Genomic DNA, 23,602 nt, shown 5'->3' on the forward strand with positions numbered 1-23,602 from the left:
AATAGAGAGAACCGTTTACTCCATGAGGAGTTTTCCTTGAAAATATCAATGGCTATGGAGAAAAAATAGGCTAGGTTTGCTGGATGTGAAGAAAAAGGCTGACATTTCATTACAGCATTTCAATTGCAGCTACATGCTTGAGTAATGGATGAGGGGATGTTGAAAAAATATTGGACCAGTATTTTTTAATACAAATATTTTCACAATCCATGAAAGCATGACTTAGAATCCTGCTTTGGACATCAAACCCTCGACACTATATGGAATCACCATAAATCACCATACATACAAACATGTATGTCCGAAGGAAAAACAAAGAATGATAGGATCCCTGATAGTTTGCAAGACTCCTATTGTTATGGACTGGCATCTAGTGGTCGAATGAGGTATTGTAAACAGCAAGAAAAAAAAAAAAGTCAATGTTGTCAATGAAAAATGTTGAAAACAGTTTTTCATGGAAATAACTCCATAAAGTGCCATTTTAGAACATTTTTAACAGATTCTAATAATGCCGTTTAACATTGCATAATACACATTTGATTTACTATATTTACTGTGGTATTTACTGTGTAATAATCATATACAGTTAGAGAGACTATTGTGTATTGATAATGTTAAATACACTGTACCTGTTTATAACAGTTGGGCCCAAAACAACTGCATGGAAAGAGAAAGTTTCAGTTGTCAATAGATGAACCTATCAACGAAGCATTTGCTCACGAATAGTCATTTGTTGTGCAAGTCTCCAATTGAAACTTTACCCGAAATTACAAATGTAGATGGGCACAGAGTGGTTCAGATGGGCTGCAAGCGTCTAGTTCTTTAGAGAGGGCAAACCGTGGGCACGCAGAAGAGACATGGTGCATTGTGATACTGTAAGCGACAATAACATAATACGAATTTACGTACTATAAAACCGCTAAGAGAGCCCGTGAGAAACCACTGAACTAGTTATATTATATTGAATACACCTAGTACATTTTATAGCATTTGTGCTCACACGTCTGAACCACTCCAGACCATCGAGATATGGAAGAACTCCGAAAGTGCTCCTTACATCTGTTTGTCCGTTGAAAGCTTCCGTAGTTCCAAGTCACATGAATGAGGTTTTATGCAAGACAAATCATTTCTCGGCAATGTTTATTCCGAGTGGTGACTGTGGTGGTCATTTACAGAAGATATAACTGGCTAGCTGGGTTGGTATATCTAGCGATGTTGACATCACCGACTCTTACGTTGTTCTGAAAACATGTTTACTGAATGCTAATAATAATATTTACGGAACAGAGGTAGTGGTTGCTAATTTAATGCAAAAGAAACTCTAACACTACGTTAAGACAATTCGGCGAAAGGTAAGTTATGCAATGGAACACAACCATCCATACAATGTAACTTTTAGCTAGTTAATAGTATCGTACTAACGTATAATGTTAAGTTTAGCTCGCTAGGTTTTGGTCTTTCCAGCCCTGTTTAGGTCAGTTATTCTGACACTGTTTAATTTATTAGCTAGCCGGTTATATTGCTAGCTACACGAAGAGGGGAACGTTAATTTTGTTCGTTCGCTAACGTTAACGCTGGCGTTAAAGGTTCGCCATGTAGTATTACGCGCGACATTCCTAGTGTAGTAGGCTACAGTTCTTGTAGTGCTACTGATTAAAAACTGTTCATATCTAGCTAACTTAGTTACAGTGTGTAATTGTAGCTACCTAGCTACTTAACGTTAGCTAACAGGTCACATAACAAGTCACCTCACTCATTGGCAGGCTGCCCATCATAGCATTAAATTGCACATATGAAGTAATTCATAATTTGGAAAACCAAATATCTTCCTACTTCTTCCCAGACTCTAACGAAACGAACTAGCTGGTTTGCTAGCTTGACATGTTCCGATGGATACTTGGAGGTCGGGAAGCTCAGGGTGCAGTCGAGGTGAGTAGGCTACAGTAGCCCGGTCCTAACAGCTATCTATAGATAAATCCAGCACTTAAGAAAAGAGTATTCTGAGAAATCACATTCAATGAATAGGACATATACACATCAAGAAGACTTAAAAGAATTGGGACGGCACATCAGAACTTGGACAGCCAGGTTGCACTTCGTTTTGATTTTAGGCGAAATGAAGGAAGACCTTGCTGGTCAGTTGTTAAAATATTGGATGCCTTACGAAAATGAAATCTTAAATATTTAAATGTTAAAATATACACTGTATATGCAAAATTCAGTAGGTACAGGGGGGAACTGCAGCAATGCAATATTTTTTAAATTTATTATACTGCCCTGCAACATTCTACCTGAGCTCGTGGGATAAATGTCATCCATTTAGACTCCTAAATGAAATTAAATCTTTAATTCTAGACATACTTGTAGTTGACAGTTGAATGTTTGTGACTTATTTCTAATATGTGTTTCAAGTCCAAAATTATGATCAGATGTTTCACTGAAATGTTCTGTGGAGTACACATGTCATCTCAAGTGGGTTCACTGAAAGATTTCCTTAATGTATGTGCCATTGGCACATTGTGTTTATGGAATGTGTGTCCAAGAGACAATGTTTATTGTAATGTCATTAAATGGGTCAAAGATCAATCTGTTTAGAGCCTTGACAGACCCTGGGGCCTTACCCCTGGGATACCCTGATACAGTAATTGGGGGCACATTCAGGAACTAAAAATAGGAACTGCCAGTGAGGGAGAAACCAAACTTCCCCAGTGCATTACCTGTAAGGTGCACACAGGCTTTAATGCAGATCAGTGGTGTGATCAGCAGCATCAAAATGAACACTCACATCGCTTTATACGGATTATAATATAATGCAAGCAATTTGTTTCTAATAGGGTGGTTTCACTACTGAGCTTAGAGGCCACTCATTAAGTATTTACTTAGAAAAGTGGTTAATATAATAGTAAAGGTTAATAGGGGTTAATAATAAAGGTTAATGTAGAAAATATTTTCTTAAACTCCAGTAGGTACGTTTCTGTAGAATACCTGACTGGATTTTTATTTTTGTAAGAACACAGGTAATAGTATTTGACATTTGAAAAATGAATCTTTTTGGGAATTTGAGAGTTATGTAATTAAGTGAATAATTAAATGACAAAATGGCAAGTCAGCCATGTGCGATTGACAAGATATAAATTGCAACTAGCTACTCTTAGAGAGGATTCTTAGTTGTCTGTTCCAAACACCGACTATATATTTGAAGAATATTTTGGATGTTAATAGAGAAATCTCTGTGTTTGTACGTATTGTCATGTAGGGCTAATATATTTTGATAGTAAAATGTTATTATTTGTATGTAGAACAGTCATGTGGGAAATTAGATGTAAACGCGGTATGTTCTTGAAAGTGTAGGCAGCTGTACTGCGGCACCATTGCTGGTGTGGCCGTGTGTGACCTCTTTTCTTTTGTACCGCCTCAGAAGAACACAGTCCTGTTCATTGGGGAGGAACAGCCTAAAAACTCTTACACGGAGCTGCAGGTGCTTAAAGGACACTTTGACATCGTTCGATTTCTGGTGCAGATTGATGACTTCAGGTAAGTGGCTCTCTCCCGGCTGCCTCTGACAGCCGTCTATCCCGCACCCCGTGATTGACAGGGAAGTCTGCGCTAGATCTACCCTGAAAAGCAAACCTGTAGACTGTGAGAGGCGCTTAATTCTGTTTTCTGGATGGTTTGTGTGTCCACCCTGCCAGAGGTAAAATAAATAACAAGCGGCGTAACGCAGCCCCTCGCGTTTTTAGAAGCGGGGGATGCGAGATTGTGCGGCTTGCTGTGCAGTAAGGACTTTTTGAAGTTAACAGCAGAACTAAACGCAGTGTCGGTGCAGTATTGGAGAAGTCAGCGGCGAAGCGGGTTTCACGCTTGGCCTCCCTCAGTAATCCTCTGTTATTGAGGGCTGTGCAGTCAGCTTCTCTCGTCTTTAGTGGAGCTCAGGAGAAAGCAGGCGCTGGAAAATTTTTTCTGATTGGTTTTGAAGACGGAAAACGTATCCTCTGTCAGGCTCGGAGGCAGTTCCTCTCACCGCTTCTCTCCGTTTTTTTCGTTATCCTGTAACTCGGTTTTTGGAACAAGCCGTCAGGGGCACTCTGTGTCAAAGGGCTAAGCCCTCGGCCCGAGCCTTTCACCCGTCAGCAGGGGGCAGGCGGGCCCGAGCACCGTGCGCTCACGGCCGACAACGGGGGTGACAAAATGGCCAAGACAAAATGGCCGCACCTTCAGCTCGGTCGGTGCGAGGCGCTTCGGAGGTGAGGCCGACGCGGAAATCGCAGCGCGGCGAAGCGATGCGGGGGCGATCAGGTGACCCAGAAACCCGAAGCTCAGCAAGCCTGTCGCCAGGCTGCGCTGTCGACGCCTGTAAAGCCACATGCTTTAGTGGTAATGAGTGGCAGTGGGTTCACATGGCAGCTGGATGTGCGATGATGTCAATTAATACACCAAGGCAATTAATTAAGCCTGGAGGCTCTAGAATGCCTTTCAAGTTCTGACCTCTTTCTCTGCGGCCATTTTTGTGTATTTGTATGTGTCGTAGACATTAGTCAGCTGGCTTGTGTTATTTAAACTTCCATTAGTCTTAGAAGCGGCTTTGGACGGTTCTCAAACAGTGTCTAAGGAATTTCTCCATGGAAACCCTTTTTGGGCTTAGTTTTTATTGGAATTTTATTTAAATACTGAAAACTGTACTTTATTGTTTGAAGGAAAATTAAGGACTATGTTATGTTATGTGCAAAACTGCAACAATATTTTCAAATATATTTACACATGCATAGTACTGTAGCAAGCCTTTGTCCCCTTACTTCTCATTGATTGGTGAATTAGTAATCACGAATATACTTCAATTTTCTCACCATTTAATGACCAAAGCAAGTTTGGAGCTACATTTAACTGCACACCCAAAGATGATATTTCATATTTTAATAAAGCATCTCCCTGGCTGTATTTGGGCACTGGTTCTCACTCTAGAGAGAAGACTGCCCCCTATTGGCCCACAACATCACCCACAGCTGCCACCTGGGTTTCCCACATCGGTCAGGCTTCTGTTCGTACTAACCAGGGCCAGCTCCACTTGAGCCTCAGCCATTTCAGCCAGAGAGCTACCAGGTGTTGTGACTGAGGCACATCAGCAGCGCTTCACATTGGGAGTTTAACCTGCGGCTGTTTGACCCCGCGCCTTCAGGGGCCGTCCGGTGATTGGCTCGTCTTGTTTGTCGCTCACAGGTTTGCGTCGGCCGGAGATGACGGGCTGGTGCTGGTCTGGAACGCTGAGGTTAGTTATTCGTCGGCGTTAAATTCACTTACGAGCCTCCCTCTCTCGCGCCCAGAGCCGCCGCCCGGCCCCCGGGGGCCCGGCCCTGACGCGCGGTAATGCCTCCGATCGCCCCTCAGACCCGCTAACACACTCAGAGCCGCGGGGAGAGCGAGAGCAAATTGGTTCGATCAACATGATGACTCGCAGTGATTGAACGGGGTGGGTTTGGGGGGGTGGGGAGGGGGGAGAGGGGGGGTGATGGAAAGAAACCTGCGGACACTGCATCCCTTCGCGATCAAAGCCGATAGTCCTGCTGTCAGTTTTAACTCCCCACGCCGGCGGGTCAGAGAAGAACTCCCGCGATAAACAATAAAAATTCATTTGGCCGACCATCCGGTCGATGGTCCTTCGTCAGAGCACCACATTACGGCAACACGCTTTCCTCTTAAAAAATGTCTTTCTCACTTTGCCTTTAAGATGACGCGATGAAAAATGTTGCTTTATTGCTGAATTAGACATGCTGTAGTGTAGATACACCTTAGTCAGTATGTTCATATTTTATATTTCCGCAAAATGTGTACCTGTGAAAAATTATTTTAGACTACTAAAATAAGTCTACTGCATATTGCAGTTTCAAAGTGAATTTGAATTCACCTTATTCCGTAAGAGCTGCTTTTTTATTTGCTTTCCATGCATAATAAATAAAGCTTGCAATAGGGGGAGAGGGGTTTAATGGTAATAACTGGGGAGTGCTGTACTGAACACATGTATGTTCCTTTGTATTTCCACAAGTCCTTTCACTTCTTTTCTAACATGTGACTGTTTTAATTGGGGAAGATGGCATTAGCGTTGTACGGTGAAGGTCTGTATTGCATTTGTAGAGTAGGTATTTACTGGCGCTGTAGCTTTGACAGGAAGCTCTAAGCCTGTTAACCCTGGTGGAGCCGCTTAGCCGCGCGCTCTCCTTGCGCCTCGCGCGTCGCGGTCTGACCGTAAAGCGTCCGTCTCTCTCAGACCGGGGAGCGTCTCCAGGAGCTGCGCGGCCACTCCCAGCAGATCACGGCCATGGCGGCCTACGGCTGGACGGCCGGGGACCTGGACCACGTGGCCCTCGTCACTGCCTCCTCCGACCGGACCCTCAGCGTATCCCCCTCGCTTTCGCCCCCCGCCCCCCCCGCCGACACCGCCACGCGGGAAAAGGGCCTGATGTCACACACGGAAGGGGCTGACGAGGTCACCTCTGTCAGTGTTTGCGGTCTTTGTTTGAAATTTGTTTGCCCTGCAGTTGATTAGCTTTTTAGCCTAGCCTAATCAAGTCCAGATGACTGCTTTAGTTCTGATCTCGCGCAGGGCAAACACGGTGGTCTCTGCGTGCTTTTCACTGAGATGCCTCCGATGTTTGTGTTGATAAAGCCACTTGAGCAGCATTGGTTTGTTTTTCATGCAGCAGAAATGCTGGTAGAAGTGTTAGCTGTGGAGTTTTTTTTTTTTTTTCTGCCCACTGTTTGGATTTTCCTGAACGCGCCTCCTCAGCTGTGGGATCCGGAGACTGGGAACCGGGTGCAGACCGTGTCCGATCTGCAGTCTTCAGCCAAGGCAAGTGCATCTGACTTAAAACACATTTTTTGTAGAATGTAATGTGTGAAGGTGTAAGATTTGGCATCTTCAGTGGTCTGAATACAGTTAAATTAAATCGGAATAGGAATAATTTCAGCTTATGAAACATTTTTTTTTATTTCAAGCACATTTAATGATATCTAGTTATATGGCATAATTATAATAACTTTTCTGAGTTTGTCAAATCTGTATATATTTTTAAATCACGGTATTGTGCAGTGCTATGAGGTCAAGCAGTGGTAAACTGCCAGCGCACTGAAAGAATCCCATTTGCTTAAGTAGATGTTAAGTGGCTCTGGCTTCCAGACTCAACACACAACGCTCAGCTGTGACAGTGGTGTTGGCTGGAGGGCAAAGGAGCCAGACCATTACTGGGCAGGTGCTTCAGCCAGAACCCCGGACCCGCCCGCAAATCACACATTGCACTCCGGCACGAGCGCCAGCCTTCCTCCCGTTCGCTGGAGGGCGGCTGGCCTCTCCCCAGAGGCTCCCTGTCCCGAGGAGCCAGTCAGAGCCAGGCCTACAGGCTTTATACCCGGTCCGGGCCCGCATCCAAACCCACCTCTTTTCATTTTTTTTATTATACTGTTATTTATTTGCAAAAGTCAGGGAAATTGGATACCAGCGTGGTCCGTTTTGTGTGTTCACCGCTGAGTTCTTGTGCGTCTGTTGGAAAAAGGAGTGACTTTCCCCACCTGTGTTCCCCTTTAATTAGGCTATACTTCCTGCACGCACAGAAAACGATGGCATGTTTTTTAAAGAAAAACCTACTTCTTTTTATTTCTTACACTTCATGTTTTCTGCCTTCAAATGCCTCCTGGTGCTTAAGCACAGAAGAGTGTCTCTCCCACTCCAGTCTGAAGCTATCTGCTGAAACATTTTTGGTGGCACAGTGACCTTCGAGGCTGAGCTCAGCTGTGATCTCTGTGCTTATCTTTGTTCAGCAGCTGCCTTTCTGCTGAGGAAATTCAGGCCATCTGTTTGTTAGTCTGTTTTTAACGTCCTCTGGTTTTAGCTCAGTGACTTCCTGCGTTCTCTTCAGGGACTCTGAAACGGTTCGTAGCTCTGTGGACCTGAAGACCTGGCGGGAGAGTTCTGTTTGCCTCGTGTATCATCCGTCATCCTTGGCTTCTGAGCGCGGCGGAATGCGAAAGCGAGACATTCCTTACTCCGGTGCGGGGCTAACGTCACCTGCTCCTTTCCCCCAGGGTCCGCTCCCACGGCTCGGTGCGGAGCCTGGCTTACATTCCGCTAGAAAGGCCCGTCTCCGTCCAACAGCAAACGGCCATCGCCGTCCAGAAAGACCTCGGGGTTGCTTAGCGACGAGCCGCCCGTCCGGCTCGGCTCGGCTCGGCTCGGCTGCCGTAGTGACGCTCGGCTTGCGTGGGGCTCAGATGAGCCGGTCTGAGGGCTGTGGGCTGATTCTGTCTGTGGGGATCTCTGCTCTGCGCTCGGCTGCGTGTGGAGCCTGCAGGGTGCCACCGCTGAGACGTGCGGCTGCATCTATTTCCTGTTCGTGAGGAGCATTCTCTCTCCAGATTAAATGGAGTTTGAACTGTGGCCCTCCCTCAGTATACCATTCTCAGTGAGAAGAAGAACCAGGAAATGTACATAAAGATTATATAATATATATATATATATATATATATATATATATATATATATATATATATATATATATATATGCATGTATGTGTGTATATAAACACATCTACATGTACACACACACACACATATATATTTATATTTGTATAATTCTTTCCTCCTGGTGTTTTTAGTGTCTGTACACGTGTGCATACGCGCATGCACATGTGCTTACATGCGTGTGTGGGTATTTGCGTGTGTTGACTGTACCGTATCCATCCTCCCCTCTCTCAGTGCCTGCTTGTGTTGTATCGCCTCGATTTGTGGATCTCCGGGGGGAATGAGCTGTGCGTTTGGGACAGAGACTTCCACCTCCTGTGCAAGACGGATCACCACAGTGACGCAGGTAGCCTACTGCTGGCACACAGGACTGCGAATACAAAAGAATTCTGCTATCTAGAATGGAAATATACATTTTTTTTTTCCTGTGAAGGAACTTTTACTTTGTAATTTTCTCCTTGTATTTTCTGTTTTTAAAGGAATCACCGCCATGGTTGAATTGCCAAAGAATTGCATTGCAGCAGCGATGGACAAAGAGATTGGTAACCTTCAACTGTGGCCAGCATGTTTTTTTGCAATCCTTTAAGTTGACCAGAGTGGTCACGTGAGGTTTTTTTAAGGTACCGAACATTCCCCTTCTTTCCCCAGTGATTTACAGGTTGAGCGAGTCATCGTCCAAATCGGGCACGTCGATTTCAGAAGTCCGCAGGCTGACGGAACATCAGGACAGCATCCGGGCTCTGATCACCGTCAACGGTGAGTCAGCGCTGTTTAATACCGCACGAGTACTTTTCATGTGAGAGAATCTGTACTGTCTCTGCAATGAGTCAACCCACGTGATGCTCTGATAATAAGTCCATTTAGTGTTTTTACGAACCGTACACAATTAACAGCATAAGCAGCTGCGTACCTGAGGTGAAGGACGCCGACAGTGTTGGTGGATTCACTCTTAATTCGGACTGCGCAGGAAGCAGATGGGCTGAGGCTTCGTTGGTAAATGGTAAATGGTAAATGGACTGCATTTATATAGCGCTTTTATCCAAAGCGCTTTACAATTGATGCCTCTCATTCGCCAGAGCAGTTAGGGGTTAGGGGTTAGGTGTCTTGCTCAAGGACACTTCGACATGCCCAGGGCGGGGTTTGAACCGGCAACCCTCCGACTGCCAGACAATCGGTCTTACCTCCTGAGCTATGTCGCCCCTATGTCCCCCTCCTCAGATCAGGCCTTTGCCAGCGGCTCCCACGTGGGGGAGCTGATCGTCTGGGACTCGCTGGACTGGAGCGCCCAGGCCTACGAGCGCATCCTGTGGGAGGAGCCCCGTCCCGAGGGCCAGGCCGAAATCCGCATGAGCTCCCAGAAGCAGAGCGAGATGTCCATCCAGCACCTGGCCACGGACGGAGAGGTGGGGCCGGCTCTCCGCCCGCTTTTCCCCATTGACGAGGCGGCGAAGGCGCTAGTTTGTAGATCAGATCATACGACGGCGTCAACTGTTTCGACTTATTCTACATTACGTTGCCATGTCTTGATTTAAAAAAATGACAAATAGAGATGATCTTTTTTCAGTTCTGAAAATGTAAATGTCCTTCTAGTGCGTTGTCGCTGCCGTCGGGAGCGGACTGTACCTTTACGACGTCTCCACGAGGGGCGTGGTCGCTTACAGGAAGGCCGCCCACGACTCCAACATCCTCCACACCATGCTGCTGCCGGAAGGGTCTGCATCCCCCCACCCCCCAGCCCTGCTGGAGCGGCAGCCCAGTGGTGTCCTCTGCTGGTCCGCCCGTTTGTGGCCCAGTCCAGTGGTGTCCTCTGGTGGTCCGCCCGTTTCTGGCCCCAGTCTAGTGGTGTCCTCTGGTGGTCCACCCATTTCTGGACCCAGTCGAGGTCTCCCTTACATCAGCGGAGCCGTTGATGTGGGCAGGAACCTGACATGCCCCCAACATAGAGAAATAAATCACACGCAATTAAACTGCGCTCCCTTCTAACAGATCTTGCTGAACAATTTAAAATAACTTGTTTTGGTTTAGTTCGCCATTGACATTGGATTTATTAAGATGCATGCAACAGCGAGAGAGAGAAAGATTTTCATCTGAGTGCCCTCAGATTGTTCTTAAAAGTTTAGATATTTAATATGTTACATTTATTAAAATGAATTATAGCAGCCAGGATAATTGTTCACTCACTGTTAGCTACCTTTTCAGACTGTTAACATTAGCAAACGATTGATTAGTAATCACCTGCTGGTTGAAAGACATCTCTGAAGTGCTCTGTGGATCTTCAGGACCAGGAGAGGACACCACTGCTGCAAGCATTTACATATTACACCTGCTCTGTGTTTCTGACTGTAGTCCTGCTCTGTGTTTGACTGTAGACCTGCTCCGTGTGTCTGACTGTAGACCTGCTCAGTGTGTGACTGTAGTCCTGTTCTGTGTCTGACTGTAGTCCTGCTCTGTGTGTCTGACTGTAGACCTGCTCTGTGTGTCTGACAGTAGACCTGCTCAGTGTGTCTGACTGTAGACCTGCTCTGTGTGTCTGACTGTAGTCCTGCTCTGTGTGTCTGACTGTAGTCCTGCTCTGTGTGTCTGACTGTAATCCTGCTCTGTGTGTCTGACTGTAGACCTGCTCTGTGTGTCTGACTGTAGACCTGCTCAGTGTGTGTGACTGTAGTCCTGCTCAGTGTGTCTGACTGTAGACCTGCTCTGTGTGTCTGACTGTAATCCTGCTCTGTGTGTCTGACTGTAGACATGCTCAGTGTGTCTGACAGTAGACCTGCTCTGTGTGTCTGACTGTAGACCTGCTCAGTGTGTGTGACTGTAGTCCTGCTCTGTGTGTCTGACTGTAGACCTGCTCAGTGTGTGTGACTGTAGTCCTGCTCTGTGTGTCTGACTGTAGACCTGCCTGTGTCTGACTAGCCTGCTCTGTGTGTTGACTGTAGATCCAGGACTGTAGTGCTGCTCTGACTGACTGTAGTCCTGCTCACTGTGTGTGACTGTAGACCCAGAGTGTGCAGGGTGCTTTAGCTGTTTCCTGTGCTCTTGCAGACAGCTGTTGTCCTGCTCTGAGGATGGCAGCGTGAGGATGTGGGAACTCCAGGACCTCCCCTTAACCGCGGAGCCCGCCTCCTCAGGTGACCACGCCCACACAGGCATCATCTCAAATCACGTTTATAATGCACAACACAGGGAAGCATGACACAGTGTTCTGCTCAGTATCTCTATGGGTGTTCTGCCTTACCCACGCAAACAGGTCACTAAGTATTTAAATAATGGGTATAGCTAATGGCCAAATCTCCCCCCCCACCAGGAATTTAATAAGTATTTAGCCTTGCTCCTTTCCAGAAAAAAGCTCATATGCCTCTCCTGCTGCTTCAAAGAAAACAGGGGGCAGGTTTTTTTTGTGTGGTTGAGCTGCAGAACCTGGATTTTGTCCGCTTCCTCCAAGCTCAGAAACTTCAAAACACTTCCAGGGAAGATCTCACTTCGCGTTCATCTCCTGTTCATTTCGTTCCGCTAACGCAGTCCAGGTGTGTGTCTGTGGATCAGAGAGCACCGCAGGATGACCAGACGACCAGACAACCAGACTCGATCCTTACTCTGATAACGCTGTTGAAACGGGCCCAGGTCCGCGGTCCAGTTCTTGGCTTTGGAGAGGGGAGAGGATTCTCAGTCCTGTCTTTACCTCCTTGAAGCCAAGGGGGGGTGGGGGGGGGGAGATGTTCTGGGGAGTAATGCTTCCCAGATGACTGTCTTTGAAGTAGAATTGGACTCCGAGATTGATTTGGGATGTGCTTTAGTTTCCCTCCATACTAATTTAACCCCCCTCCGTTCAGTAGTGGCGAGTCTGCCCCATTCATCCATCACTGGGTTTAAAGCAGGGTGTTTGTGTAACGTCATGCGCTTGAAGCCTTTTCATATGTTATACCGAGGTCCTGTTTCTGCGGCCCGGTTTCCGCTCGCTATAATGAATCACGCTGGCCGAGAAGCCTTCCTTCCTCACCTCCTCCGACAGTGATTTATAGCGGGGAAATATTTCCCCTCTGATTTACAAAAAGAAATAAAATAAAAAGTTCCATTTTATTATTTTAAAGATAAATGTTTAGGAATGTGCGAAAATGACAGGAACTCTATGGGCCTGAGTGCTCGGCAGTTTTGGAACATGCTCAGATGCCCTGACTGATGCCTTCCGCAGATACGAGTTCATGTTTTCTTCAGCGATGCGTTTCCTGCCTGGGATGCGTCTGACTTCCTGTGTTAGGGTTCATTATCTTCCTTTGTGTAGTCTCTTTCTGGCAGAGGGTTTGAAAGGGGCCTTGTTTTCTCACCCGCTTGTCCAGGTTTCTTTGGGATGTGGACTTTCGGGAGGTCGAGTAAGCAGGCCAGCCAGCAGGTGAAGAAAGTTCCGGAAGTCCCAGGACTACGCACCTTGGAGCTGACGGGGGATCTCATTGGACACTCTGGAGCTGTGCAGGTACAGTCATCGCAGTGCAGCAGTCACATGACTTGAGACACACCCACATCTCCTCTCATTGTATTTCTCTATGGGATAGGCTGTCCCGGTATGACCCCTAAGCAGCGATAAGAACGATCGGTATTTTACAGTGGACTTGGATACGTTTTATTTGGCTGTGCTGCCTCGGACTTTATCGCTCAGTTGTGCTTGTAAATGTGCCCATTTCATTTGGTCCTTACTGCTTTGTGTGCTTGTAATCAAGCGTCTCGTAAAGGCTAATAATTGTGACTGTAAAACCTTGTGTTCGTGAAATGGGTTTGGAGCTTTTGAAAAATGTTTCTTTTTGAAAGCACGCCTCAAAAAAGCCATCTTGCTATAACCAGCGTGAGCCCTCATTGTAAATGGGACTATATGCTGAGAGTCTGAGACTCCACCCTCACATTTTCAGATGAGCTAAAGGTAGCGTTTGCCAGAGTAGACAGTCAGCGATGTTATCAGGTCTGTAATATTCCTGTATGTCTGCACAGTCCTTTGTGAAATGGCTGCAGCTGGCTTATCTCTGGTTGCTGTGAACTTCCTCCGCTCTTCAGGTTTATTATGAGCGAACTGACGAACCTGAGGCTGGAGCCTCCTGTCTCAGGGAGGGGCGAAGGAGAAATTGGCTCCAGCTAGTGCAGATGATCGTGCTCATGCTTCGTCTGACTGTCTCGCGTATTCGGGGAAGAGCCCTCTTGACTCTTGTCCATTATCAATGATGTTTGCCATACACACTGTAAGATGGAAATTATGAAATAGATGTAATATAGTACAGTGATAACAATGAAACTTACTTTAGATATTTTTGCTGTAGCTGTTGTACTAGTTCATTTGTCCCAGAATAAGACAGAAGTTACTGGGGAGCAGGGACTAAATCTCTGTGAGTCCACGCCTGCTGTCTGAATTCAGTAGTAATCATGAAGTTATTTGTCTTGTACAAATTAATCATTTGTGTGTTGGGCCATGCTCTCCTGTGCAGATGTTTGTGAACTTTGTGGACCTGGGGCTGGTGACCTGTTCGGCGGATCAGCTGATCATAGTGTGGAAGAACGGCGAGAGGCAGTCCAGATTTCGCAGCCTGTCTCTGTTCCAGAAACTGGAGGAGAACCAGGGCCTATGACCCCAGTGACCCCCAGCGCCTGACATGTCCATAGTTTTGTTTTGAAGCCCTAATTTATTTGTATAAATGTGATTGTGTTTAATTATGTTTTTTAAATTTTTATGGCAGTGCAATATTGTCTGCAGAAGTGTTCTTACGTGTCGAACAAAAGGCAGCATGCTTTGAAAGTGAACCGTTCTGCAGTTTTTGATGTAACGTGCACAGTTCAGTGTCGCATGTGAGTTGTACAGTAAGTTCTTAAACATGAGCTTGGCCTTTATGCACGAATGTCCATGACTGACATGTAGGTTTGATTTTAATTTGGTGTGCTAAAATGTTTTAACAGTATTTTAAAACTGAACTTGTTTGTGTTGGTTGGAATTTACCAATTTTCGTCTTCTGCTTAATGCTCATTCTAACTGTGAATAATGGCTATTAACTTAATTGCTTTTAATTCCTTAAAAAATAAAGTGTTCTTCAGAGGTTGACCACATTTTTGCAAGTTCCTTTTATTGTGTTTCACAAATACAGTTTAAAACTTGTCGTGACCAAAAAAATTGTAATTAAAAAAAAGTATAATCCTAAAGCTCTTCAAACAGGAATACTGAAATAACACTTTAAAACAGAAAAGAAAAGCACGATCATGGATTGGGAATGTGATATGATTCTGCACCAACATAGCTGTGATGCACATTCTTTTAAACAACTAAACAGAAATATCCTTCAAAAATACACAGACCATATGAGTTATATGATACCATTATTCTGTCAGCAATAAAGATGATTCTTTTAAAAAATAGAGCTTATTTACAATTCTGCTTGGGAATTTCTGTTGGTTGTGCAGCTAGTAAATTTACAAAAAATAAAAACAAAATGCGAACGGTAAAGGACTTGGCACACATTGCCTATATCCACATTGTAAATTGCTGTAAAACAGTATCTCCACAGTATTTAACAAAAACAGAAAGTGTGAAATGTTCCCATCACCATCCCTGGGTGCTTAGTCTCAGCCACTGGAGGCCACACAGAAAAACAAAGCTAGAAAAACCAGGTAGAAAATGTCTTTGCAAGCCCTCTCAGTGAGGGACCACTGCAATAACTCATTAATCGCGGCACGTAGCCAATCCTCAAGACATTTCAGATGTGAATATCTGAACTTCAGAAGTAACTCCGTCTCGGCTACCATTTCAGTTGACTGATGTGATTGAATAATACCGAATACGATAAGTATTTCAGTCCAGTGGCCCCTGTGAGGCAGACAGTGAAGGGGACTCGCCCTAGACGTGTTACTGACCGCGCTTTCGTCTTCCACGACCGAGCACAGACGCGCACGCCTTCGAGGACCCACCTGTACGTGCACACGCTAGAGGTAAAGTCAGAGCAGGAGAGGAGCTGCCCGAGCTCGACATGCTTAAACCCGGAGCGTGCTCACCTTGCTGCCTCAATAAAAAAAGTACTTGATGATAATGCCTTGACAGTAGTCGGTGGCTCTAGAGCAGTAACTGCTTGTCTTTGAGGGGAAGTGTGACTTCCAGGTTTGGGCGTGGACAGTTCACATGAAAGACAAATGACGCACTGGTAGTTAAAGAATAACCAACAGGACCACAATTTAAACACATTAACAAGAAGCAACATTATCTGAAAATCAGAGCAGGGAATTGTACTGTATGAAACACTGAGAAGGTGTCTTTTCCTTGAGGGAAGCCCTGGTGTGGCATATTGCATTTATGGTTCTTCCAAGGTGATATTAATTCATCACTGATACATTTTCACATCAGCAGAAACCACCATGAACCAGACAACAGATTCTTATGACAAGCACAGCTGTGTGCTTGTCATAACATAGTTACATAGTTACCGTAGTAGTAATTTGTGAGTGCTGAGTGTGTCCCAGTTGTTTCTCAAGCCTATTCGCATTACGGAAAAAGCTTTTTGTGTGTCATTCATTGGATAGAGATTAAGGCAACAACTGATTAGTGTGACTAATCTCATTTACTCTCAATTCCTTTGCTCACTTGAAAATGGTTAAAGTTAATAAAACATAAAAAAAAGCAAAAGCAATATTCATATTTTGTTTTAAAAAAGAATGTGACAAAAGAGTATACCTGCATGATTTAAGCATTTGCGATCTGTTGGTATTTTTAAGTTTCAGGTCAAGAGCCAGTCACAGTATGGCTTATTGTTGTCACAGATTTCTCACCACAGTAACCAGATACTCAGCTACAGTTCCTTCCATCCTCTGTACGTCCCTAATATAGGAGTTTCCAGTGCTATTACAATTTATAGATATTCATGAAGAGGCATACCCAAGGACAGAAAGTCCATTGCCATCATTCACTGCAACCTTTCCCCTTTGTGAATATCCATAATAAGGCATCAATTTGAAGAGTTTCATCTTCAGCCACAGCAGACAGAACCGTCAATGCTAAGAATACAGTGCTGACCATCTGATTAGGCTAGAGAATCAGTGCTGTTACTTTGTTTAGTTTCAACCTGCCCAGAGAGGAGCAAGTGCTTACAGTAAGGCAACTAATGCAGGGTACTGTGCTTTTGGTACAAAAAATAAAATAAAAAAGAAAAAAATTTAAAAAGGAAGAAAAAAGTTTAGCCTGTGGCATAAAATACAGTACACAAAGAACACAGAATGTTATTTCTTACAGATAGCAGTCGGAAGAACTTTACAGCTAAAACTGTCCAATCACTCATCAGCGTGCGACTCACAAATTACTCCATGTCCTTGTGTTCAGTACATACAGTACTAGTCCCCATATATAAGAACATTACACAATGAATATATATGATTGTTCCTTTAGAGCAGGTTGGAAGTGTATACTTATACAATTCCAATTCTTTGTTAAGACACTGTACACATAAGCTTTTCTTCAGAACAGCACACACAAATGGAATGTACAAAAAAGTTTGCTACAAGGTTCATTCCCATCTTTGTGCATGTAAAAAAGAAACCAAAGAATAACCAGGTAAATAAAACTGAAATATCAGAATTGGTTTCTGAAAACTACAAGTAGATAACCAATAATCAGACAATGCTCTGATTATTGGGGGCCTCACACTCAACAGAGTATTTAAAAAAACAATTTAAAAAAACAATCTTTCATGGTAAAGTACACCTATCCACAAATGCCTTTTCACACTAGCACTTTTCCTTAGCCTCTAGCTCACTTGTAAATTGCTTTTACCTACAAGTACCACTGGGTGGAGACACTGGCCTAGAAAATGTACCTTCTCAACCCTGCAAATTATTAGCATATCTAGTCATAGCTCTCCAAAGCAGCATTTGAAGAACATCTGAGGAAAAACAAGCATACCCAAAGACAAATGGTAATGTAAATTAAATAAGAACCGTCAGTTTAAACTAGCAGCTATCGAGTTCAGAAGAGTCATAAAAAAGAGAAAAATAAAATGATGTGGGCAAACGCTCACACTGTAGTGATTCAGTCATTTTTATCAGGGATCTGATGTGAACAGTTGAGTGGAAAGGAAACAGTCGTGATGCGAGACAACCATGTTTGATTGCAGGCCAAGAGCAAATCTGAGTTTGATGCAGCCCACACTGCCAGGCAGGAACAGTACAGTGGAATATGGCAATGCCTGAATCTGTAAAGCAGACCGTAACTCAAAGAATCTGAATCCAAGAGCTGAGACCTTCCCGGATTGTACTCTACTGGGGTTTTATACGTACACGCACATTATTAGTTTGCTCTTAATGGATACACAAACATATTCCCACATAGGGCTTTGTAAATGTGTCCTTGAATGCACCGAAGAAGGCAAAGAGCCAGAACATTCTGGCATTTCTCCTGTGTACAAACCATTTCAAAATGCAATGGAACTGACAGGATAAACGAATAGAAAAAGAAAATTTCTGAGCGAAATTTCTCAGCTCAGTGCAGAACCAATTTCCCAGTTTTAAAGACTGAACACGGTTGTACTGATGAAGCATTCTTTGTTCCTCTCGCCCAACGAGATACTAATAATAACTACATGGGCAAACTGGGGTACAACACACTGCACACTGCACACACTGTGATCTTCCAGAGCAGGAAGTCACTGGAGTTCTGCATTACTGTGAGCACAAGTGAGCCTCTTCTGTTTCCTGAAACACATTCCATTCCACTCTCACTGTTTCACATTCATTTTTGAGCCCAAATAATAATAATAATAATAATAATAATAATAATAATGAAAGGAAATTCTAAAACTGAGCGTACCCTGCATCTTTTTAGATTACTTAAAAATCAACTATTTACGATTCGGGAGAAGTACCCAATAGTGCATGAATTTCATGTGTGTCCTATGGACAGCCTGGTTGGAGAAGGCTTGGTAAAGAAAACTCATGGGTTACAGTATTGAATATAGACTTACTACTAAATAGTTAAATACTCATTGGCTTCGTATTCACCAGAATATAATCATGATAAAGCACCAACAGGTTATCAATAGATTATGGTACAACTACTGCAAGTTTAAGTTTTGTACATGTTCAGGTGCAGGCTAGTGCCCTTTAATATAGATCTCTTAACCTTTGATACAACATTTCTGAATATGCCTTTAGGAACAAAAATACTTTTAAAAATACATTCATAATTTAAGCAGTCAAGTGACTAGCTCCTGTTTAAACACTTTGAATGAAACAGAAAATTATAAATTATAAATTACAATATAACTATTGACGAGGTCTTTTATATCAACTGTTCACGATGAATACAAACAATGGGAAGTCTTGTTTAGACATTGTCCTCAATATTGCCTAGCCTTCCACTGGTCCACATAATTTGCGAGACTGGAAATAAAATGGTTTAAAGACAATACGGCTGCAAAAGGTTCAGGCTGCTACTACACATTGACATTATCAACAAGTGCTTTTCTCTCTCAGTCGTACATGTTACTTGAATGAAATCAAATACATTTAAGCTTATGTAGTGCTTTGTCCTCAGTTTGCATGGCATTTGTAAGGACTGACTACATCAACCCACAAAGCAGCAGCATCCTTACCCTTCACTGACATACTTCAAGGAGTGTTTCTTGTTTTCCGTTACTTAGCAAACTGAAAAATTAACAAATTGAAAAAAAATTGAATACCATGTTCAAAGTTTAAGACAAACCACTTTGCAGTATGAAGGAATCAGAACATTGGATAAAGCATTTTGGGCCTGTACAATGCACAATAAACATAGCCTGCTTTAAAAGCCTCAATAAAAAAATGTACATAAAAAAAACGGAAACATCGAAGACCTCAGAGAGCTGGGTTGGGTTCTCCATTTGTTCGTAAGTGCTAGTCCCATAAATACAGACTTCTCACAGACCATGCTATCGGTAGGTTATGAGCTCTCTTATTGTGATGTATATTACAGTCATTTAAGATCACAGTAGTTAGCTGCAGCAATACACTGAACCAAAGAGATTGCTCTTACTGCTCAGATTTTGGCAATGACCGCAGAGCACAATATAACTCACCAGAATGGCTTATCAGTGCCAGTATAAATGAAATATTCAAGCTGGCTTTGTAAAAATGAAAAGAGGGGATTGCAGCTTAAAAGCTGACTACTCAGAAGTGATCTTGAGTTGTGTTCTTGTGTTGCACCATGTCTTCTCAGATGTCCCATTCTGGTAGAAGGACTGTACCCAAAATATTTTTCTTTCTCCTCGTTGAAGAAACAGGTTACGCAGTGGGAAACAGGTGCTGCGGACCATTGTTTTCAGCCTCCCTCTGTCAAGATGCCCATACGGTGCAAACTAAAAATGGTAAAAAAAAAAAAAGAAACTGCAAAAGGTAGAGAACTCTCCTTCTAGTAAAGTGCGATTTGAGCATAGTCACCCTTTAAACCCGGAAAGATTGTCAAGAGAGACAGTCCAGCGGGGTCACCCTCTCGCTTGGAGGCCTCGGCCACCTTGCCTCCGGTTCCTGCTTCGAGGCCAGTGTTTGGCGGACTTGTATTGTTGTATCACAGTGGGGAGGTTAATAAGAGTGTCGGGCTACATTCATGGACCCCCCTCGGCTGCAGGGGGGCGTGGCATATGGATGGGGGGCCGGGGGGGGGGGGGGGTCACGGGGGTGGCGGGGGTCTCAAGCTCTTGCACTTCATCTCATCCAAACTCTTCCAGTACTTGTAGTTCTCTGAAAGGTGCTCCATCAGTCCAGGCAGGCTGGCAAAGGCTGACGAAGGCAAAGGACATACGATACAGGTAAGCACACATACGCACAATGCAGACACAAATGTGCACATGCACCTGTATGCTGCACACACACACAATACACACACAACGGTAGCTGTTAGAGCACAAGATCATTATGGGTTTTAGCTCCTGAGGAGACAATAGAGTTTTTGCCTTCACGTACACTGGACCAATACGAGACAGTGTCAGGAATGCGTTGCATACCGGAGAGGCAAACAAGCGTGACTGATTGCTGCTTTGTGTGATTTCATTTTCAGTTCTAGTCAGTAACAGGCGAAAACAGTGGGGGTCACACGGCAGCGCAGGCCAGAGCCGTGTGAAACTCTCTTGGGTTCTCTGTCTTTAATATCCGAAGGGTGAAGGAGTCATTAGCGGAGAAAAATCCGAAATAAAAGCACCTCCGCGTGCTGCCAGCTCCTTGAAGAGGCCTGCCAGACTGCTGGTAATGAACGGCCTGGAGGTTGGGACCAGTGCCACAGGGCCTTTTCATTGTCAGCGATACCATTTGAATTCCAGCCGCTATCAACCAGAGGTTTCTGCACAGACTCTGCCTGGCCCTCCCTCTATAAAGCACCCAGGAGACATGTTTTACTGCATTAAATCAAGCTGCAGGTCCATCCCCACTGCACTGCAGCAGGTGAGTAAAGCACCTTTGAAGACCTGTTTCCTGTGTGCTCTGTGTAACAGTGCAGACCTGTTTCCTGTGTGCTCTGTGTAACAGTGCAGACCTGTTTCCTGTGCTCTGTGTAACAGTGCAGACCTGTTTCCTGTGTGCTCTGTGTAACTGTGCAGACCTGTGTCCTGTGTGCTCTGTGTAACAGTGCAGACCTGTTTCCTGTGCTATGTGTAACTGTGCAGACCTGTTTCCTGTGTGCTCTGTGTAACTGTGCAGACCTGTTTCCTGTGTGCTCTGTGTAACAGTGCAGACCTGTTTCCTGTGTGCTCTGTGTAACAGTGCAGACCTGTTTCCTGTGCTCTGTGTAACAGTGCAGACCTGTTTCCTATGCTCTGTGTAACTGTGCAGACCTGTTTCCTGTGTGCTCTGTGTAACAGTGCAGACCTGTTTCCTGTGTGCTCTGTGTAACAGTGCAGACCTGTTTCCTGTGTGCTCTGTGTAACTGTGCAGACCTGTTTCCTGTGTGCTCTGTGTAACTGTGCAGACATGTTTCCTGTGCTATGTGTAACTGTGCAGACCTGTTTCCTGTCTGCTCTGTGTAACTGTGCAGACCTGTTTCCTATGCTATGTGTAACTGTGCAGACCTGTTTCCTGTGTGCTCTGTGTAACTGTGCAGACCTGTTTCCTGTGTGCTCTGTGTAACAGTGCAGACATGTTTCCTGTGCTCTGTGTAACTGTGCAGACATGTTTCCTGTGCTATGTGTAACAGTGCCTCCCGATTGGCTGCTTTATAGGCTGGACTGCAGAAGGGGGCAGTACTGGCCCCTCTGCACGCTCTCCAGGCTCAGCGCTATATAAGCTCGTCCTTTGTGCTCCCTGCCCTCTGTTTTCGGGGGGCCGCTGACTCTCTGAACCCCGCCCAGCGTTTCTCCGCACGAGCCTGACCCCTCCGCGACCCCGGGAATTAAAGCGGGCGGCGGTGGGATCCTGCCCGTCGGTTCCCGACCCCGCCGCGGCCTCTGGTCCCCGCTCGCCCGTGTTTTTTTAAACTTTCCATGACATCAGCACGCTGTTGACAGTAAACATGTTTGTTCCCGGGGCTAAGCGTGGTGGGAAAGGGCGCGGGGCTCCCCCCCGGCCTGCGTGCGGGGCTCACACAGGGCGCGATGGCCGAACCAGACAAATTTAACTAATATAGGAGAGTAGAGCTCAGCCTGGAGGCATGGGAAAGTAGTACCCCCCCCCATCCCCCACCCCCTCCACATTTCCACAAAGTTCCACTAGACTGGCACTGCAGTTAATTGTATGCCTGGTCTGGTTTCGGTTTTACAGTGAACCGAGCCAAATAGCTGCCCTCAGGGCACTGCCTCAGTCTGATGTATAGGGTGTGACACCCTGGTTTTTATTTTTAAAATGATCAAGACATAAAAAAACTCAATGGGGAGGCACTGATTTTTGGACCCAAAAAAGAAAGGCTTTCTTGAAAACATGACACGCCCCCTTCGAAAGGGATTTAGGTCACTGGGGAGATCGCTTTTTTGTTTCCTCAGCATTCTCACGCAAATAGGTCAAACAACTAATGATGTGTTTGTAAACAAACAAAAGGGATATTTTCTCATTTTATGATTTCTAACCAAAATAAAACACATCCGGCTACAGCCGCCACTACCGTTCCAATCCTGGCTCTGATGTGGAATTATTCTGTGTATACACAGAACGTGTGCACAGTACATATGAGCCTCTTTGGCGGATGCGTTTAGGAGAGTAGCAGCGGTTACCGTCCCAGGCGTCGAACATGTCCGTGATGAAGTAGTCAATGAAGGAGATCTGAGACTTGGGAATGCTGCAGGTGTTCCGGTCGAAGACAGGCATGACCACGGGCATACCCTGCCTCTTCTCCTCATCAGTCTGTAACACACACACACACACCCACACACACACACACACACGCGCACAAACACTGCATAAGATTACTTACATTTGGCCAGCACACCCTTCCTGTATAGTGACACAGCTGTGTAAGTGCATTGCTCAGGGATGCAGCAGAAGTTCTCCATTGGGGACCTGAAGTCCCCTTTCCGTGCTTTACCATACATCCGCTCCCACACACAGGCATTCACACAAACTCACAATGAGCATGTGCGCTTGCACACACACAAACACACACACATACACACACGCATACACACACACACATATGAATACACACACACACACACACACACACTCACACATGCTTGAAACCATATACACACAAATGCACGAACATACCAATAAACACAACACATGTAAAATCATTGGTAGTAAGAACTGATGATTGCAGCACTCAGCTACAGTAAATGAGATGAGCTGGTGGAAGACCATCAGAGCGGTTATAAGCCCTAAATATTCTACGGTACGGTCTCCGGTGTTGTGAATGTCCTCTGCACTTCCCCTTCAGCTCTCCACACATGCAGTCTCGCTGATGACAGGGGATGTGCTGAGCAGGCAGCTTTTAAGGTCACAAGTGATGAATGTGAGCCGCTTCAATAGGCCGGCAGAAGTGATGCAAAGACACACCCCTTATGACATCATCAAGTGGTCAAGACTGTTATTAGTGCTTTGTGGGTGCTTTGTGGATGCATTGGGGGGGGGATTTTGGTTTCAAAATCCAGTGTTTCTGGGACATTAACATGTCCCCACCACCAATGCAAAGTGTTATGC

At 44.9% G+C, this 23,602-nt stretch overlaps 2 protein-coding genes across 5 annotated transcripts in view; one reads left to right on the plus strand and one right to left on the minus strand.

Moving 5' to 3' along the window:
• Nucleotides 1-1,095: 1,095 nt before the first annotated feature.
• On the plus strand, nucleotides 1,096-14,579 carry wdr41 (WD repeat domain 41). 2 transcript variants are annotated; one of them, XM_064308750.1, is made up of 14 exons: nucleotides 1,096-1,352; nucleotides 1,844-1,929; nucleotides 3,422-3,534; nucleotides 5,215-5,263; nucleotides 6,260-6,388; nucleotides 6,779-6,841; nucleotides 8,741-8,852; nucleotides 8,986-9,048; nucleotides 9,155-9,262; nucleotides 9,725-9,909; nucleotides 10,097-10,218; nucleotides 11,546-11,631; nucleotides 12,838-12,971; nucleotides 13,969-14,579. In XM_064308750.1, the coding sequence occupies exons 2-14, from the start codon at nucleotides 1,882-1,884 to the stop codon at nucleotides 14,107-14,109; spliced, it is 1,353 nt and encodes a 450-aa protein (XP_064164820.1). In that variant the 5' UTR covers nucleotides 1,096-1,352; nucleotides 1,844-1,881; the 3' UTR covers nucleotides 14,110-14,579. The 2 variants fall into 2 exon arrangements, with proteins under 2 accessions (XP_064164820.1, XP_064164819.1); XM_064308749.1 differs by having other exon boundaries at nucleotides 1,098-1,352; nucleotides 3,419-3,534.
• pde8b (phosphodiesterase 8B) overlaps nucleotides 14,578-23,602 on the minus strand; it is a 55,159-nt gene continuing 46,134 nt past the window's right edge. For all 3 annotated transcript variants that reach the window (XM_064308743.1, XM_064308742.1, XM_064308744.1), the window contains exons 21-22: nucleotides 22,678-22,807; nucleotides 14,578-20,263 (exon numbers count right to left, since the gene is read on the minus strand). In XM_064308743.1, the coding sequence (XP_064164813.1) occupies nucleotides 20,154-20,263; nucleotides 22,678-22,807 (240 nt within the window). In that variant the 3' untranslated portion in view covers nucleotides 14,578-20,153. The remainder of the gene's footprint in view (nucleotides 20,264-22,677; nucleotides 22,808-23,602) is intronic.

This window comes from Anguilla rostrata, chromosome 14 (assembly GCF_018555375.3).
Source record: "Anguilla rostrata isolate EN2019 chromosome 14, ASM1855537v3, whole genome shotgun sequence".
NCBI classification, from domain to species: domain Eukaryota; kingdom Metazoa; phylum Chordata; class Actinopteri; order Anguilliformes; family Anguillidae; genus Anguilla; species Anguilla rostrata.